Source organism: Sebastes fasciatus, chromosome 1, assembly GCF_043250625.1.
Source record: "Sebastes fasciatus isolate fSebFas1 chromosome 1, fSebFas1.pri, whole genome shotgun sequence".
NCBI classification, from domain to species: Eukaryota; Metazoa; Chordata; class Actinopteri; order Perciformes; family Sebastidae; genus Sebastes; species Sebastes fasciatus.
Window position 1 is genome coordinate 24001375 of NC_133795.1, and position 18418 is coordinate 24019792.

Sequence of the window (18418 nt, forward strand, 5' to 3'; positions counted from 1 at the left end):
CCTCATCTATAGAGCTGAAATCTGAATCCAGTTGCTGATAAATATACAAAATTTTGACTGGATGGTCAAAAAGGATTTAAAGATGATGAAATAATTTGCCAAATATATTTAGCCTAACATTTCTTGTGAAATTTTGATCATGATTTCAAACTTTACAAACTATTAGAGCCAGCCAATGGCGTTGTTTCCCTCCAGATGGTTGGTGACGTCAGGCTCTGTTTCTACTACAACACACGTCCAGTATCAGTCACAAAGGCTCCATTCAAAGTGCTTTTGTTGTTCATTGACCACAGCATTCAAGGAGTCAGTGTGGGAAACTGAGACCAACTTTCTACCCACACTGACTACAAGACACAAGTCAGAAGACTGAAACATCTGGACAGCAGAATGACTGTTGGTCTCAAGTTTTAAATATATCATGGGCATCATAATCCTTTTAATACCTGAAAGTAATGTCTTCAGGAGTACAGTATGTTAAGATAAAGAACAACTAATGTGAAATTATGTGAAATATAAAGAAAAAATGGAGGATAAATGACATGAATGGGACTTGCAAGAATGTTTTTGCTATGGCTCAATCAAAGCATTAAATCAAAACAAATCTGTTTCGATTGATCATTTAATTTTAGTTAAATGTAAGTAATACAGTACTTTTACGCTACACTGAAATGAATAGTCAGTGTCCCACGTGTGTGATGGGATGATGAGCGTGTGCTCAGTCAAAGTCATTGATCCCAGCATCAGACAGCAGATCTGCTCTCTCTACAGGGTCATCACTTTCCCAGATTCACACAGAGCTCTGTGAGTCTCTCTCCATCACCCCCCAGTCCTCCACCTGTTCCCCTGAGATCTAACCATTGTCCCCCAGGATATAACAGCATGAAGTGTGCTGTGTCCCCTATTGTCTCATCAAGCTCTCTGATTGGCTTAGACTGTGAGAAACTCCAACCAGACCAAGACCCACACATTCATATGGAGATGTGGGACTATAAATAGGAAGGATGAAGCCAGCAGAGATCAGATTCTCTCTACAGAGACCTCTACAGCACAGAGATCCAGACATGGCACCTACAATCACTGCAGCAATGACCGATTCTCAGGAGCATCTGACTCTGACCCACAAGGTAAACTGAAGATTCAAGATGATTTAAATATCGTTAATGAGACGTTGTCTTTGTTCATGCTAACTTGATACTCCAGAATAAGTTTATTAATGACTTTGTTCTTCTTTCTGCAGCTCAGAAAGCCTCTGGTGGAGAAGTTACGCAGAGAGCGAATCAACAGCAGCATTGAGCAGCTCAAGTCTCTCCTGGGTCCAGAGTTCCTCAAACAGCAGCCAGACGCCAAGCTGGAGAAAGCAGACATCCTGGAGATGACAGTTTGTGTCCTGAGACGACTGCAGCAGCAGAAGCATCAACCTGCGCACTCAACAGCTGTCAATCAAGGCTACTCCAGGTGTGTCCAAGAGGTAACACACTTCCTGTCCAAGGAGGAGGTGGAGACACAGTCCCAGAGAAGACTGCTGAAGCACTTCAACAAGCTGCAGTCTTCCTCTGATAACAACCTGAGAGAGGCTGACTTCTCTCTTCTGAGCTCCACAGTCCAGACCAGCATCACCAAAGAGAAGAGTCCAGTCGACAGCGCCCTCTGGAGGCCGTGGTAGACACCTACAGACTGGAGTTACTACCAGACTAACTGAGATGACCACATTGGTCAAAGATTACTGGAAATGAATTCTTCTGAATTCTGACATTTGATGAACTTGTTCTTCTGTTTGTACAGAAGGTTGTATTTTGTGTATTTTCTTTGTTCAAGATGACATTTCCTGAGGAAATGACAGCAACAACATCTTTCAAGTTCAGAAAGAGAACATCTTGTCATGCATGTTGCATGAACCAAATCTGATTGCATCAGCAATTATTATTATATCTCACTGTACTTCATGTATTGGTAGTATATAATGTTATGGTAACATTTGTTATCTTCTGATTGTTATTGATCATAGTGATCAACAATTTAAATGTCCTCTTTATGAACATATTGTCATAATGGACTTTAATCTCTCTGATTAATCAAAACTGATCTGTTGTTAGATCCAAATGTTTCTCCTTTTCATCTAAAAGTTTTGCTTAATGTCACAATTTTCCTGTGATACTTTTATGTCTCACTGCACGTCATGTGTTGGTACAATATAGTGCACAGAGATATTTATTACCTCTTGATAGGTATTGATGATTTTGAGTTGATCTAAATCTTACCTGTTCTTTTTAAGGACATTTTGTCATAATGGACTTTCTCTCATTTTATGTGATTATTGAAAAATGTTCTGTTTTAAGATCAATATGTTTATCCTTTTATTATAAAGGTTTGTTTAATGTCATATTGTCACAGTTTTCTAGTGACAATGTAACATTTTAGAATCAACTGAATTCAGTGGTTATTTAGAACAATGTGACCTGTTGTAAGGTCAGTTTTTAATATTGTTTCGTTTGTTCACTAAGTGCAAATGTGTTATATATATTGTTAAAATACAGTGAGTACTGTGTCCTCAAATATTGTAAATTGTTTGTCTTTTATAAAGACAGTTGTTCCTTTACTCTCTCTGAGTACAGTGTGTCTTGTAGAAATCTACAACTTGTTGTTGTGATGTATCATCACCTCTAGTTGGAGCTTTCATACTTTATGTGGCTCATTGTGCCTTGTTGAATAAACAAACACTGCCAGCTGAAAACTGTTCTCTTGAGTTATTTTTCCTTATACCTGCCCTCGCTATAATGATGAGAAAGTATATTTTTTTGCTCACACAATTGATGGAGTTCTCTGTAGTCGTCCCAGATTTTAATGACAAATATCAACATTAAATGTAGCCCCTGCAGTCTATCCTCAACATACCATCCATCAGCTATACCCGCTTATCCTTTAGAGGGTCGCGGGGGGCTGGAGCCGAACCCAGCTGACAGTACGAGAGACAGGTACACCCTGGACAGGTCGCCAGTCAGTCACAGGGCTAACACATAGAGACAGACAACCATTCACACCTACGGGTAATTAAGAGTCACCAGTTAACTTAACCTGCATGTCTTTGGACTGTAGGAGGAAGCTGGAGCAACCGTAGAAAACAAGCAAACTCTACAGAGAAAAGGCCCAGCAGGTTCAAACCAAGAATCCTCAAGCTGTGAGGAGACAGTAGTAACTACTGCACCACTGTGCCGCCGCTCAAAATACCAGTTTACTGGAAATATAAGTGTAGTAAGTTTTGATGTGGTTTCATTCTGATTCTTCATTAAATTAAGTCACTTATTTGTATAAAGTCAAGCCATCAAATCAAATGAGAAAATGTACATTTCAAAATATTTTTTGAGGAAAAACTATTTTGGTAAAACTGTCAGGTTCGGGTGTTTTATTGTAAAAAGTTAAAATAAATATTTTCCCTCTTTAAAGAGGTCAGATATTGTATCTAAAGTGATGCATAATGAGGCACACTTCTATTGTTCCTCCAATGAAAGCAGTGAAAGGACAGAGTGTGGGAAACCAGAGGAAACTCACTCACAGAGTCCTGTGGGACAATAGATCCTGACCTTTGACCTGAAGGGACAGAGATTAAAAGACACTCTGGCTCTTAAAAGTGCAAAAATCCTAATCGGTTTCAAATCCTAGATTGTTTTTATCAACGTTTATGTACCATAATAAAAATTGGCAATGTTGTTCTATAAGTTTCTGCGGTAAATTGTAAAACTAGATTGTTATTGGGAAAGTAAAATCTAAAATATTTAGTTTGTTTCAGGTGTACAGACTTGTGATATTTTATGACTGTCAACAAGACACTAGATAAGAGAACATTGTTCAGTATTGATACCACACAGGTCAGCGTTTTCCTGACAGAATATGACCATAGCCAAATATCACATGTTGATCTCATACTGATATTAACAATACAGGTTTTTTTAATATCTAAATGATACATGTGATTTCAGCACTGGTTTCCAACGAAGGACGTCTTCACTTTATATATATATTTAAATTAAATGTTGATGAGTTGTACAATGTAGAAAGATGAAAGAAAAATAAAAGGAACACTTTAATGACCAAGATGTGTTAAAAGAAATAATCAAAAGATCCATATGATTGTAGGCATACGGCTTAATTTCTTATAATGGAGAGAGTGTGGGAAAACTCTGGAGATCAGAGTTTAGCATGATTATCATCCTCAACCCCACCAGCAGCAGATTATTCTCTAAAGGGATTTGGCACACTTCAGGAAACAGCTGCTTCAATGCCCCCCCCCCTCATCTATAGAGCTGAAATCTGAATCCAGTTGCTGATAAATATACAAAATTTTGACTGGATGGTCAAAAAGGATTTAAAGATGATGAAATAATTTGCCAAATATATTTAGCCTAACATTTCTTGTGAAATTTTGATCATGATTTCAAACTTTACAAACTATTAGAGCCAGCCAATGGCGTTGTTTCCCTCCAGATGGTTGGTGACGTCAGGCTCTGTTTCTACTACAACACACGTCCAGTATCAGTCACAAAGGCTCCATTCAAAGTGCTTTTGTTGTTCATTGACCACAGCATTCAAGGAGTCAGTGTGGGAAACTGAGACCAACTTTCTACCCACACTGACTACAAGACACAAGTCAGAAGACTGAAACATCTGGACAGCAGAATGACTGTTGGTCTCAAGTTTTAAATATATCATGGGCATCATAATCCTTTTAATACCTGAAAGTAATGTCTTCAGGAGTACAGTATGTTAAGATAAAGAACAACTAATGTGAAATTATGTGAAATATAAAGAAAAAATGGAGGATAAATGACATGAATGGGACTTGCAAGAATGTTTTTGCTATGGCTCAATCAAAGCATTAAATCAAAACAAATCTGTTTCGATTGATCATTTAATTTTAGTTAAATGTAAGTAATACAGTACTTTTACGCTACACTGAAATGAATAGTCAGTGTCCCACGTGTGTGATGGGATGATGAGCGTGTGCTCAGTCAAAGTCATTGATCCCAGCATCAGACAGCAGATCTGCTCTCTCTACAGGGTCATCACTTTCCCAGATTCACACAGAGCTCTGTGAGTCTCTCTCCATCACCCCCCAGTCCTCCACCTGTTCCCCTGAGATCTAACCATTGTCCCCCAGGATATAACAGCATGAAGTGTGCTGTGTCCCCTATTGTCTCATCAAGCTCTCTGATTGGCTTAGACTGTGAGAAACTCCAACCAGACCAAGACCCACACATTCATATGGAGATGTGGGACTATAAATAGGAAGGATGAAGCCAGCAGAGATCAGATTCTCTCTACAGAGACCTCTACAGCACAGAGATCCAGACATGGCACCTACAATCACTGCAGCAATGACCGATTCTCAGGAGCATCTGACTCTGACCCACAAGGTAAACTGAAGATTCAAGATGATTTAAATATCGTTAATGAGACGTTGTCTTTGTTCATGCTAACTTGATACTCCAGAATAAGTTTATTAATGACTTTGTTCTTCTTTCTGCAGCTCAGAAAGCCTCTGGTGGAGAAGTTACGCAGAGAGCGAATCAACAGCAGCATTGAGCAGCTCAAGTCTCTCCTGGGTCCAGAGTTCCTCAAACAGCAGCCAGACGCCAAGCTGGAGAAAGCAGACATCCTGGAGATGACAGTTTGTGTCCTGAGACGACTGCAGCAGCAGAAGCATCAACCTGCGCACTCAACAGCTGTCAATCAAGGCTACTCCAGGTGTGTCCAAGAGGTAACACACTTCCTGTCCAAGGAGGAGGTGGAGACACAGTCCCAGAGAAGACTGCTGAAGCACTTCAACAAGCTGCAGTCTTCCTCTGATAACAACCTGAGAGAGGCTGACTTCTCTCTTCTGAGCTCCACAGTCCAGACCAGCATCACCAAAGAGAAGAGTCCAGTCGACAGCGCCCTCTGGAGGCCGTGGTAGACACCTACAGACTGGAGTTACTACCAGACTAACTGAGATGACCACATTGGTCAAAGATTACTGGAAATGAATTCTTCTGAATTCTGACATTTGATGAACTTGTTCTTCTGTTTGTACAGAAGGTTGTATTTTGTGTATTTTCTTTGTTCAAGATGACATTTCCTGAGGAAATGACAGCAACAACATCTTTCAAGTTCAGAAAGAGAACATCTTGTCATGCATGTTGCATGAACCAAATCTGATTGCATCAGCAATTATTATTATATCTCACTGTACTTCATGTATTGGTAGTATATAATGTTATGGTAACATTTGTTATCTTCTGATTGTTATTGATCATAGTGATCAACAATTTAAATGTCCTCTTTATGAACATATTGTCATAATGGACTTTAATCTCTCTGATTAATCAAAACTGATCTGTTGTTAGATCCAAATGTTTCTCCTTTTCATCTAAAAGTTTTGCTTAATGTCACAATTTTCCTGTGATACTTTTATGTCTCACTGCACGTCATGTGTTGGTACAATATAGTGCACAGAGATATTTATTACCTCTTGATAGGTATTGATGATTTTGAGTTGATCTAAATCTTACCTGTTCTTTTTAAGGACATTTTGTCATAATGGACTTTCTCTCATTTTATGTGATTATTGAAAAATGTTCTGTTTTAAGATCAATATGTTTATCCTTTTATTATAAAGGTTTGTTTAATGTCATATTGTCACAGTTTTCTAGTGACAATGTAACATTTTAGAATCAACTGAATTCAGTGGTTATTTAGAACAATGTGACCTGTTGTAAGGTCAGTTTTTAATATTGTTTCGTTTGTTCACTAAGTGCAAATGTGTTATATATATTGTTAAAATACAGTGAGTACTGTGTCCTCAAATATTGTAAATTGTTTGTCTTTTATAAAGACAGTTGTTCCTTTACTCTCTCTGAGTACAGTGTGTCTTGTAGAAATCTACAACTTGTTGTTGTGATGTATCATCACCTCTAGTTGGAGCTTTCATACTTTATGTGGCTCATTGTGCCTTGTTGAATAAACAAACACTGCCAGCTGAAAACTGTTCTCTTGAGTTATTTTTCCTTATACCTGCCCTCGCTATAATGATGAGAAAGTATATTTTTTTGCTCACACAATTGATGGAGTTCTCTGTAGTCGTCCCAGATTTTAATGACAAATATCAACATTAAATGTAGCCCCTGCAGTCTATCCTCAACATACCATCCATCAGCTATACCCGCTTATCCTTTAGAGGGTCGCGGGGGGCTGGAGCCGAACCCAGCTGACAGTACGAGAGACAGGTACACCCTGGACAGGTCGCCAGTCAGTCACAGGGCTAACACATAGAGACAGACAACCATTCACACCTACGGGTAATTAAGAGTCACCAGTTAACTTAACCTGCATGTCTTTGGACTGTAGGAGGAAGCTGGAGCAACCGTAGAAAACAAGCAAACTCTACAGAGAAAAGGCCCAGCAGGTTCAAACCAAGAATCCTCTGTCTGTGAGGAGACAGTAGTAACTACTGCACCACTGTGCCGCCTCTCAAAATACCAGTTTACTGGAAATATAAGTGTAGTAAGTTTTGATGTGGTTTCATTCTGATTCTTCATTAAATTAAGTCACTTATTTGTATAAAGTCAAGCCATCAAATCAAATGAGAAAATGTACATTTCAAAATATTTTTTGAGGAAAAACTATTTTGGTAAAACTGTCAGGTTCGGGTGTTTTATTGTAAAAAGTTAAAATAAATATTTTGCCTCTTTAAAGAGGTCAGATATTGTATCTAAAGTGATGCATAATGAGGCACACTTCTATTGTTCCTCCAGAGAAAGCAGTGAAAGGACAGAGTGTGGGAAACCAGAGGAAACTCACTCACAGAGTCCTGTGGGACAATAGATCCTGACCTTTGACCTGAAGGGACAGAGATTAAAAGACACTCTGGTTCTTAAAAGTGCAAAAATCCTAATCGGTTTCAAATCCTAGATTGTTTTTATCAACGTTTATGTACCATAATAAAAATTGGCAATGTTGTTCTATAAGTTTCTGCGGTAAATTGTAAAACTAGATTGTTATTGGGAAAGTAAAATCTAAAATATTTAGTTTGTTTCAGGTGTACAGACTTGTGATATTTTATGACTGTCAACAAGACACTAGATAAGAGAACATTGTTCAGTATTGATACCACACAGGTCAGCGTTTTCCTGACAGAATATGACCATAGCCAAATATCACATGTTGATCTCATACTGATATTAACAATACAGGTTTTTTTAATATCTAAATGATACATGTGATTTCAGCACTGGTTTCCAACGAAGGACGTCTTCACTTTATATATATATTTAAATTCAATGTTGATGAGTTGTACAATGTAGAAAGATGAAAGAAAAATAAAAGGAACACTTTAATGACCAAGATGTGTTAAAAGAAATAATCAAAATATCCATATGATTGTAGGCATACGGCTTAATTTCTTATAATGGAGAGAGTGTGGGAAAACTCTGGAGATCAGAGTTTAGCATGATTATCATCCTCAACCCCACCAGCAGCAGATTATTCTCTAAAGGGATTTGGCACACTTCAGGAAACAGCTGCTTCAATGCCCCCCCCCCCCTCATCTATAGAGCTGAAATCTGAATCCAGTTGCTGATAAATATACAAAATTTTGACTGGATGGTCAAAAAGGATTTAAAGATGATGAAATAATTTGCCAAATATATTTAGCCTAACATTTCTTGTGAAATTTTGATCATGATTTCAAACTTTACAAACTATTAGAGCCAGCCAATGGCGTTGTTTCCCTCCAGATGGTTGGTGACGTCAGGCTCTGTTTCTACTACAACACACGTCCAGTATCAGTCACAAAGGCTCCATTCAAAGTGCTTTTGTTGTTCATTGACCACAGCATTCAAGGAGTCAGTGTGGGAAACTGAGACCAACTTTCTACCCACACTGACTACAAGACACAAGTCAGAAGACTGAAACATCTGGACAGCAGAATGACTGTTGGTCTCAAGTTTTAAATATATCATGGGCATCACACTCCTTTTAATACCTGAAAGAATTGTCTTCAGGAGTACAGTATGTTAAGATAAAGATCAAATTTAGTGAAATATAAAATCTAACTGATTTATAAAGAAAAAATGGAGGATAAATGACATGAATGGGACTTGCAAGAATGTTTTTGCTATGGCTCAATCAAAGCATTAAATCAAAACAAATCTGTTTCCATTGATCATTTTATTTTAGTTAAATGTAAGTTATACAGTACTTTTACGCTACACTGAAATGAATAGTCAGTGTCCCACGTGTGTGATGGGATGATGAGCGTGTGCTCAGTCAAAGTCATTGATCCCAGCATCAGGCAGCAGATCTGTTCTCTCTACAGGGTCATCACTTTCCCAGATTCACACAGAGCTCTGTGAGTCTCTCTCCATCACCCCCCCAGTCCTCCACCTGTTCCCCTGAGATCTAACCATTGTCCCCCAGGACATAACAGCATGAAGTGTGCTGCACCCCCTATTGTCTCATCAAGCTCTCTGATTGGCTGAGACTGTGAGAAACTCCAACCAGACCGAGACCCACACATTCATATGGAGATGTGGGACTATAAATAGGAGGGATGAAGCCAGCAGAGATCAGATTCTCTCTACAGAGACCTCTACAGCACAGAGATCCAGACATGGCACCTACAATCACTGCAGCAATGACCGATTCTCAGGAGCATCTGACTCTGACCCACAAGGTAAACTGAAGATTCAAGATGATTTAAAAATCGTTAATGAGACGTTGTCTTTGTTCATATTAATACTGTACTCCTGAATAAGTTTATTAATGACTTTGTTCTTCCTTCTGCAGCTCAGAAAGCCTCTGGTGGAGAAGTTACGCAGAGAGCGAATCAACAGCAGCCTTGAGCAGCTCAAGTCTGTCCTGGGACCAGAGTTCCTCAAACAGCAGCCAGACGCCAAGCTGGAGAAAGCAGACATCCTGGAGATGACAGTTTGTGTCCTGAGACGACTGCAGCAGCAGCATCAACAGCAGAGAAGACTGCAAGCTGCAGTCTTCCTCTGATAACAACCTGAGAGAGGCTGACTTCTCTCTTCTGAGCTCCACAGTCCAGACCAGCATCACCAAAGAGAAGAGTCCAGTCAACAGCGCCCTCTGGAGGCCGTGGTAGACACCTACAGACTGGAGTTACTACCAGACTAACTGAGATGACCACATTGGTCAAAGATTACTGGAAATGAATTCTTCTGAATTCGGACATTTGATGAACTTGTTCTTCTGTTTGTACAGAAGGTTGTATTTTGTGTGTTATATTTGTTCAAGATGACATTTCCTGAGGAAATGACAGCAACAATATCTTTCAAGTTCAGAAAGAGAACATCTTGTCATGCATGTTGCATGAACCAAATCTGATTGCATCAGCAATTATTATTATATCTCACAGTACTTCATGTATTGGTAGTATATCATACTATGGTAACATTTGTTATCTTCTGATTGTTATTGATCATAGTGATCAACAATTTAAATGTCCTCTTTATTAACATATTGTCATAATGGACTTTAATCTCTCTGATTAATCAAAACTGATCTGTTGATAGATCCAAATGTTTCTCCTTTTCATCTAAAAGTTTTGCTTAATGTCACAATTTTCCTGTGATACTTTTATGTCTCACTGCACGTCATGTGTTGGTACAATATAGTGCATGGAGATATTTATTACCTCTTGATAGGTATTGATGATTTTGAGTTGATCGAAATCTTAACTGTCCTTTTTAAGGACATTTTGTCATAATGGACTTTCTCTCACTTTATGTGATTATTGAAAAATGTTCTGTTTTAAGATCAATATGTTTATCCTTTTATTATAAAGGTTTGTTTGATGTCATATTGTCACACTTTTCTAGTGACAATGTAACCTTTTACAATCAACTGAATTCAGTGGTTATTTAGAACAATGTGACCTGTTGTAAGGTCAGTCTTTAATATTGTTTCGTTTGTTCACTAAGTGCAAATGTGTTATGAATATTGTTAAAATACAGTGAGTACTGTGTCCTCAAATATTGTAAATTGTTTGTCTTTTATAAAGACAGTTGTTCCTTTACTCTCTCTGAGTACAGTGTGTCTTGTAGAAATCTACAAGTTGTTGTTGTGATGTATCATCACCTCTAGTTGAAGCTTTCATACTTTATGTGGCTCATTGTGCCTTGTTGAATAAACAAACACTGCCAGCTGAAAACTGTTCTCTTGAGTTATTTTTCCTTATACCTGCCCTCGTTATAATGATGAGAAAGTATATTTTTTTGCTCACACAATTGATGGAGTTCTCTGTAGTCGTCCCAGATTTTAATGACAAATATCAACATTAAATTTAGCCCTTGCAGTCTATCCTCAACATACCATCCATCAGCTATACCCGCTTATCCTTTAGAGGGTTGCGGGGGGCTGGAGCCGAACCCAGCTGACAGTACGAGAGACAGGTACACCCTGGACAGGTCGCCAGTCAGTCACAGGGCTGACACATAGAGACAGACAACCATTCACACCTACGGGTAATTAAGAGTCACCAGTTAACTTAACCTGCATGTCTTTGGACTGTAGGAGGAAGCTGGAGCAACCGTAGAAAACAAGAAAACTCTACAGAGAAAAGGCCCAGCAGGTTCAAACCAAGAATCCTCAAGCTGTGAGGAGACAGTAGTAACTACTGCACCACTGTGCCGCCTCTCAAAATACCAGTTTACTGGAAATATAAGTGTAGTAAGTTTTGATGTGGTTTCATTCTGATTCTTCATTAAATTAAGTCACTTATTTGTATAAAGTCAAGCCATCAAATCAAATGAGAAAATGTACATTTCAAAATATTTTTTGAGGAAAAACTATTTTGGTAAAACTGTCAGGTTCGGGTGTTTTATTGTAAAAAGTTAAAATATTTTGCCTCTTTAAAGAGGTCAGATATTGTATCTAAAGTGATGCATAATGAGGCACACTTCTATTGTTCCTCCAGAGAAAGCAGTGAAAGGACAGAGTGTGGGAAACCAGAGGAAACTCACTCACAGAGTCCTGTGGGACAATAGATCCTGACCTTTGACCTGAAGGGACAGAGATTAAAAGACACTCTGGCTCTTAAAAGTGCAAAATTCTTAATCTGTTTCAAATCCTAGATTGTTTTTATCAACATTTTTGTACCAAAATAAAAATTGCCTGGCAAAGTTGTTCTATAAGTTTCTGCGGTAAATTGTAAAACTAGATTGTTATTGGGGATGTTAAATCAAAAATATTTGGTTTGTTTCAGGTGTACAGACTTGTGATATTTTACGAATGTCAACAAGACACTAGATAAGAGAACATTGTTCAGTATTGATACCACACAGGTCAGCGTTTTCCTGACAGAATATGACCATAGCCAAATATCACATGTTGATCTCATATTGATATTAACAATACAGGTTTTTTTAATATCTAAATGATACATGTGATTTCAGCACTGGTTTCCAACGAAGGACGTCTTCACTTTATATATATATTTAAATTAAATGTTGATGAGTTGTACAATGTATAAAAATGAAAGAAAAATAAAGGGAACAACTTAATTGCCATCATGTGTTAAAAATAATAATCAAAAGATCCATATGGATTTAGGCATACAGCTTAATTTCTTATAATGGAGAGAGTGTGGGAAAACTCTGGAGATCAGAGTTTAGCATGATTATCATCCTCAACCCCACCAGCAGCAGATTATTCTCTAAAGGGATTTGGCACACTTCAGGAAACAGCTGCCTCATTGCCCCCCCCCCTCATCTATAGAGCTGAAATCTGAATCCAGTTGCTGATAAATATACCCGATTTTGAGTGGATGGTCAAAATGATTGAAAGATGACGAAATACTTTACCAAATATATTTAGCCTAACATTTCTTGTGAAGTTTTCATCAAGATTTAAAACTTTACAAACTATCAGAGCCAGCCAATGGCGTTGTTTCCCTCCAGATGGTTGGTGACGTCAGGCTCTGTTTCTACTACAACACACGTCCAGTATCAGTCACAAAGGCTCCATTCAAAGTGCTTTTGTTGTTCATTGACCACAGCATTCAAGGAGTCAGTGTGGGAAACTGAGACCAACTTTCTACCCACACTGACTACAAGACACAAGTCAGAAGACTGAAACATCTGGACAGCAGAATGACTGTTGGTCTCAAGTTTTAAATATATCATGGGCATCACACTCCTTTTAATACCTGAAAGAAATGTCTTCAGGAGTACAGTATGTTAAGATAAAGATCAAATTATGTGAAATATAAAATCTAACTGATTTATAAAGAAAAACTGGAGGATAAATGACATGAATGGGACTTGCAATAATGTTTTTGCTATGGCTCAATCAAAGCATTAAATCAAAACAAATCTGTTTCCATTGATCATTTAATTTTAGTTAAATGTAAGTAATACAGTACTTTTACGCTAGATGAAATGAATAGTCAGTGTCCCACGTGTGTGATGGGATGATAAGCGTGTGCTCAGTCAAAGTCATTGATCCCAGCATCAGGCAGCAGATCTGTTCTCTCTACAGGGTCACCACTTTCCCAGATTCACACAGAGCTCTGTGAGTCTCTCTCCATCACCCCCCAGTCCTCCACCTGTTCCCCTGAGATCTAACCATTGTCCCCAAGGATATAACAGCATGAAGTGTGCTGCACCCCCTATTGTCTCATCAAGCTCTCTGATTGGCTGAGACTGTGGGAAACTCCAACCAGACCAAGACCCACACATTCATATGGAGATGTGGGACTATAAATAGGAGGGATGAAGCCAGCAGAGATCAGATTCTCTCTACAGAGACCTCTACAGCACAGAGATCCAGACATGGCACCTACAATCACTGCAGCAATGACCGATTCTCAGGAGCATCTGACTCTGACCCACAAGGTAAACTGAAGATTCAAGATGATTTAAATATCGTTAATGAGAAGTTGTCTTTGTTCATGCTAACACTATACTAGAATAAGTTTATTAATGACTTTGTTCTTCCTTCTGCAGCTCAGAAAGCCTCTGGTGGAGAAGTTACGCAGAGAGCGAATCAACAGCAGCCTTGAGCAGCTCAAGTCTGTCCTGGGTCCAGAGTTCCTCAAACAGCAGCCAGACGCCAAGCTGGAGAAAGCAGACATCCTGGGGATGACAGTTTGTGTCCTGAGACGACTGCAGCAGCAGAAGCATCAACCTGCGGACTCAACAGCTGTCAATCAAGGCTACTCCAGGTGTGTCCAAGAGGTAACACACTTCCTGTCCAAGGAGGAGGTGGAGACACAGTCCCAGAGAAGACTGCTGAAGCACTTCAACAAGCTGCAGTCTTCCTCTGATAACAACCTGAGAGAGGCTGACTTCTCTCTTCTGAGCTCCACAGTCCAGATCACCAAAGAGAAGAGTCCAGTCAGCAGCGCCCTCTGGAGGCCGTGGTAGACACCTACAGACTGGAGTTACTACCAGACTAACTGAGATGACCACATTGATCAAAGATTACTGGAAATGAATTCTTCTGAATTCTGACATTTGATGAACTTGTTCTTCTGTTTTTACAGAAGGTTGTATTTTGTGTGTTATATTTGTTCAAGATGACATTTCCTGAGGAAATGACAGCAACAATATCTTTCAAGTTCAGAAAGAGAACATCTTGTCATGCATGTTGCATGAACCAAATCTGATTGCATCAGCAATTATTATTATATCTCACTGTACTTCATGTATTGGTAGTATATAATACTATGGTAACATTTGTTATCTTTTGATTGTTATTGATCATAGTGATCAACAATTTAAATGTCCTCTTTATGAACATATTGTCATAATGGACTTTAATCTCTCTGATTAATCAAAACTGATCTGTTGTCAGATCCAAATGTTTCTCCTTTTCATCTAAAAGTTTTGCTTAATGTCACAATTTTCCTGTGATACTTTTATTTCTCACTGCACGTCATGTGTTGGTACAATATAGTGCACAGAGATATTTATTACCTTTTGATAGGTATTGATGATTTTGAATTGATCGAAATCTTAACTGTCCTTTTTAAGGACATTTTGTCATAATGGACTTTCTCTCATTTTATGTGATTATTGAAAAATGATCTGTTTTAAGATCAATATGTTTATCCTTTTATTATAAAGGTTTGTTTGATGTCATATTGTCACAGTTTTCTAGCGACAATGTAACATTTTAGAATCAACTGAATTCAGTGGTTATTTAGAACAATGTGACCTGTTGTAAGGTCAGTCTTTAATATTGTTTCGTTTGTTCACTAAGTGCAAATGTGTTATATATATTGTTAAAATACAGTGAGTACTGTGTCCTCAAATATTGTAAATTGTTTGTCTTTTATAAAGACAGTTGTTCCTTTACTCTCTCTGAGTACAGTGTGTCTTGTAGAAATCTACAAGTTGTTGTTGTGATGTATCATCACCTCTAGTTGGAGCTTTCATACTTTATGTGGCTCATTGTGCCTTGTTGAATAAACAAACACTGCCAGCTGAAAATGTTCTGTTCTCATGTCTTTGAGTGTCATGGTTGCCCTTTTAATTACATGTCTAGTATGATGAAAGAGAGACTTTATACATTTAATTTAATTTCATCTTAATTGATAGAGGTCTCCATCATCGTTCCTACCTTCGATTGACAAATCAAGATACAATTCACCTCACATAGTAAATGTTTATTTATAACATACCTGTTTAGTGTTAAACTAAGCACAGGAATATGCTTCAATTGAGATTTTTGATGAAGAAGGATTATCAATGTTATGTCACAATTTATATGGAGTAAGTCATCAGACTGAGAAAATCTACATTTCAAAGGCACATTTGCTGCATCATCATTTTTTATATAACTGTCAGTTTCAGTTGTTTTAATGTAAACACTTTAAAGTTACCATTTCCCTCAGGCATTGTATCTAAAGTGTTGCATAATAAGACACACTTCTATTGTTCCTCCAGTGAAAGCAGTGAAAAGACAAGGTGTGGGAAACCAGAGGAAACTCACTCACAGAGCCCTGTGGGACAATAGATCCTGACCTTTGACCTGAAGGGACAGAGATTAAAAGACACTCTGGCTCCCAAAACTGGAACTTGTTTTGAAATCAAGTATTTGGTTGTAACTGTTCCTCCATGGCAAGCCGTTTTAACATTTAATAGCTAGACTGGACATTCATTAGAGATATCTGCAACGTCATTTTGCCTAGTCAAAACTCTAATTCAAGATATCCCCAATTCTATTCTGACGAGGCAAAACTCTGATTTTAAATATCTGTAATTACATTTTGATTAGTAAGATTCAAACTACTTTTGCCATTCATGTGTATGAGGTTTCTCATTACAGATATCGGCAATGTGAATTATGGATATTTGCAACTGAATTATGACTAGTTGAAATTCCAGTTTCAGTTATCTACAATTTAATTCTGACTAGTCAGAATTCCAGTTCAAGATACCTTTAATTCCCCTCAATTCAAGATATCAACATTGTCTTTTTTAGATATCTTAAATTCAATTTTAACTCGTGAGAATGACGTTGTAGATATCTTGAACTGGAATGATGACTAGTCAAAATTATTTGATAGATATCTCAAACTGGAGTTAAGAATAGTTATAATTTAAATGTAGATATCTACTATTAAGTTATAGATATCGTGAAATAAATTTTGATTAGAGATGTCTCATTTGGAGATATCAACATTTCATTCTGCCTAGTCAAAATGTTATTACAGATATCTTGAATTACAGTTTTGACGAGGCAAAATGACGTTGCAGATATCTGTAATTATGTCAGAAGCAACAGCAAGTGGAAGGCGGAAGCTATTCAAACATACTATGGCACTTCACAGCAGCCGTATGGGTTTATAGTGTGTCTGGAGACAATAAATCTTTAGGCTTTAAATTTCTACCACAACTCTCTAGCGAACAAAGCTCTCGTTTACCACAAATTCCTTAATGATGAGCTCTTTCTATTTCATGGCATTTTCTAACTATGTTATCCACAACGGTCCCTGACCACTTGTCTCACAGCCAGCTGTACATAGAGACCAATGTTATGTGTCCAGCTCGGAGGACGGCTCGTTTTGATTAAAATGAGGTTGTAGCTCGTTGTCTACCTTACTGTGGATAGAAACAGCCGCCGTTTGTGTTTTAACAATGTTTCACTTATGGGTTATTGATCTGTGAATTTTTAATCTGTGAATATCTTTCAAACTTTAACAAACTATCCAAGTTAGCAAAAGCTTCTGCTAACACTGTTCAAATGCTTTGTTGGGCCAATATCCAATGGGAAGCCTTGCATGAGAAACGTCATGCACAACATTTCTGATTGGTCATAATGACGTTTGAGATATCTGTAGCTGTTATTTGGGATAGTCAAAACTGAATTACAGATATCTGCTGTTGTCATTTAGTAAGTGCGACTAGTCGAGTGTCGTTTTCAGTGACATCACTGCAGATATCTGTAGTTCAGTTTGGACTAGACAAAACAGAATTACAGATATCTCTAACTGTTGTATTGACTAGTCAGAATGACATCATAGATATCTTGAATAAAAAAATTTTTTGGGGGGGGGGGCCCCCACCCTCTACCCTTGGCGTCACACACTACTTGTGCACAGGACCCTAAACAGTCCATTTGTAGAGAGACACATGCCTGTTTCTGCTAATAGACGGAGTGTGGGAAAGCTCTGGAGGGTAGAGTTCAGTGTGAATAACATCCATCCCACCAGCAGCCGAGTAATTCTCCAAAGGGATTTGGCACACTTCAGGAGACAGCTGCCCCCCGAAAACTCCCACCTCCATGTGAAGAGCTGAAGTTCTGATCCAGTTGATGGTCAATAATGAGACATGATTATTACTGGAGGTTCAAAATATATGACAATTGTAGGAAACCGAAAATATGACATGATTAAGTGTTTTTGGTGATACTTTGAACGTTTTTTTCACCAAAGCTTCAAATTTTACAAAGACTCAGAAACAGCCAATGGTGTCCTTTCCCTCCAGATTGCTGATGATGTCAGACTCTGTTTCTATAACAACACACAGCCACCATCTGTCACAGAAGTCTCTTTGTGGTTCATTGACCAGACCATACAGGGAGTCAGTGTGGGAAACTGAGCTCAACTTGTTACTCACACTGACTACAAGGCACGTGTCAAAAGACTCTGCTGCATCTGGACAGCTGCATCATTATTGTGTTGAGTTTAGTTCAAGTGCCATGAATGGGCAGCACACTGGTTTATAACATCTTATAATACTGTTTTACAAAATGGTGCATTTTTGATGAAGCAAAATTTAAGAAAAATGATCAAGTTTAAATATGTAATGAAACGTTTCACTAAACTCAATCAGGACAATGATTTCACCTGCTATATTTTAGGTTATTCACTAAAAGCACCAAAGACAAAAGAAATCCACTTAGTTTTTATATTTATTTT

The 18418-nt window shown here is 38.1% G+C and overlaps 3 protein-coding genes and 1 pseudogene across 3 annotated transcripts; all 4 read left to right on the forward strand.

Moving 5' to 3' along the window:
* The first annotated feature begins 986 nt into the window (after nt 1-986).
* Nucleotides 987-1807, forward strand: LOC141777393 (transcription factor HES-5-like). Its single transcript, XM_074651604.1, has 2 exons — nt 987-1124; nt 1238-1807. Exons 1-2 carry the CDS (start codon nt 1002-1004, stop codon nt 1661-1663), a joined length of 549 nt encoding a protein of 182 aa, XP_074507705.1. The 5' UTR covers nt 987-1001; the 3' UTR covers nt 1664-1807.
* Nucleotides 1808-5270: 3463 nt separating this feature from the next.
* On the forward strand, nt 5271-6091 carry LOC141777397 (transcription factor HES-5-like). The gene is made up of 2 exons (XM_074651620.1): nt 5271-5408; nt 5522-6091. The coding sequence occupies exons 1-2, from the start codon at nt 5286-5288 to the stop codon at nt 5945-5947; spliced, it is 549 nt and encodes a 182-aa protein (XP_074507721.1). The 5' UTR covers nt 5271-5285; the 3' UTR covers nt 5948-6091.
* A 3264-nt stretch (nt 6092-9355) lies between these two features.
* Nucleotides 9356-10846, forward strand: LOC141777403 (transcription factor HES-4-like; annotated as a pseudogene).
* A 1936-nt stretch (nt 10847-12782) lies between these two features.
* LOC141769685 (transcription factor HES-5-like) lies at nt 12783-14417 on the forward strand. Its single transcript, XM_074639010.1, has 2 exons — nt 12783-13886; nt 13998-14417. Exons 1-2 carry the CDS (start codon nt 13764-13766, stop codon nt 14415-14417), a joined length of 543 nt encoding a protein of 180 aa, XP_074495111.1. The 5' UTR covers nt 12783-13763.
* Nucleotides 14418-18418: the final 4001 nt, after the last annotated feature.

Bases quoted from the DNA above. Each gene is read 5' to 3' on its own strand.
- LOC141777393 (XM_074651604.1), top strand. From the start codon at position 1,002: ATGAAGCCAGCAGAGATCAGATTCTCTCTACAGAGACCTCTACAGCAC. The intron at 1,125-1,237 runs GTAAACTGAAGA...TTCTTTCTGCAG, and splicing joins ATCTGACTCTGACCCACAAG to CTCAGAAAGCCTCTGGTGGA.
- LOC141777397 (XM_074651620.1), top strand. From the start codon at position 5,286: ATGAAGCCAGCAGAGATCAGATTCTCTCTACAGAGACCTCTACAGCAC. The intron at 5,409-5,521 runs GTAAACTGAAGA...TTCTTTCTGCAG, and splicing joins ATCTGACTCTGACCCACAAG to CTCAGAAAGCCTCTGGTGGA.
- LOC141769685 (XM_074639010.1), top strand. From the start codon at position 13,764: ATGAAGCCAGCAGAGATCAGATTCTCTCTACAGAGACCTCTACAGCAC. The intron at 13,887-13,997 runs GTAAACTGAAGA...TTCCTTCTGCAG, and splicing joins ATCTGACTCTGACCCACAAG to CTCAGAAAGCCTCTGGTGGA.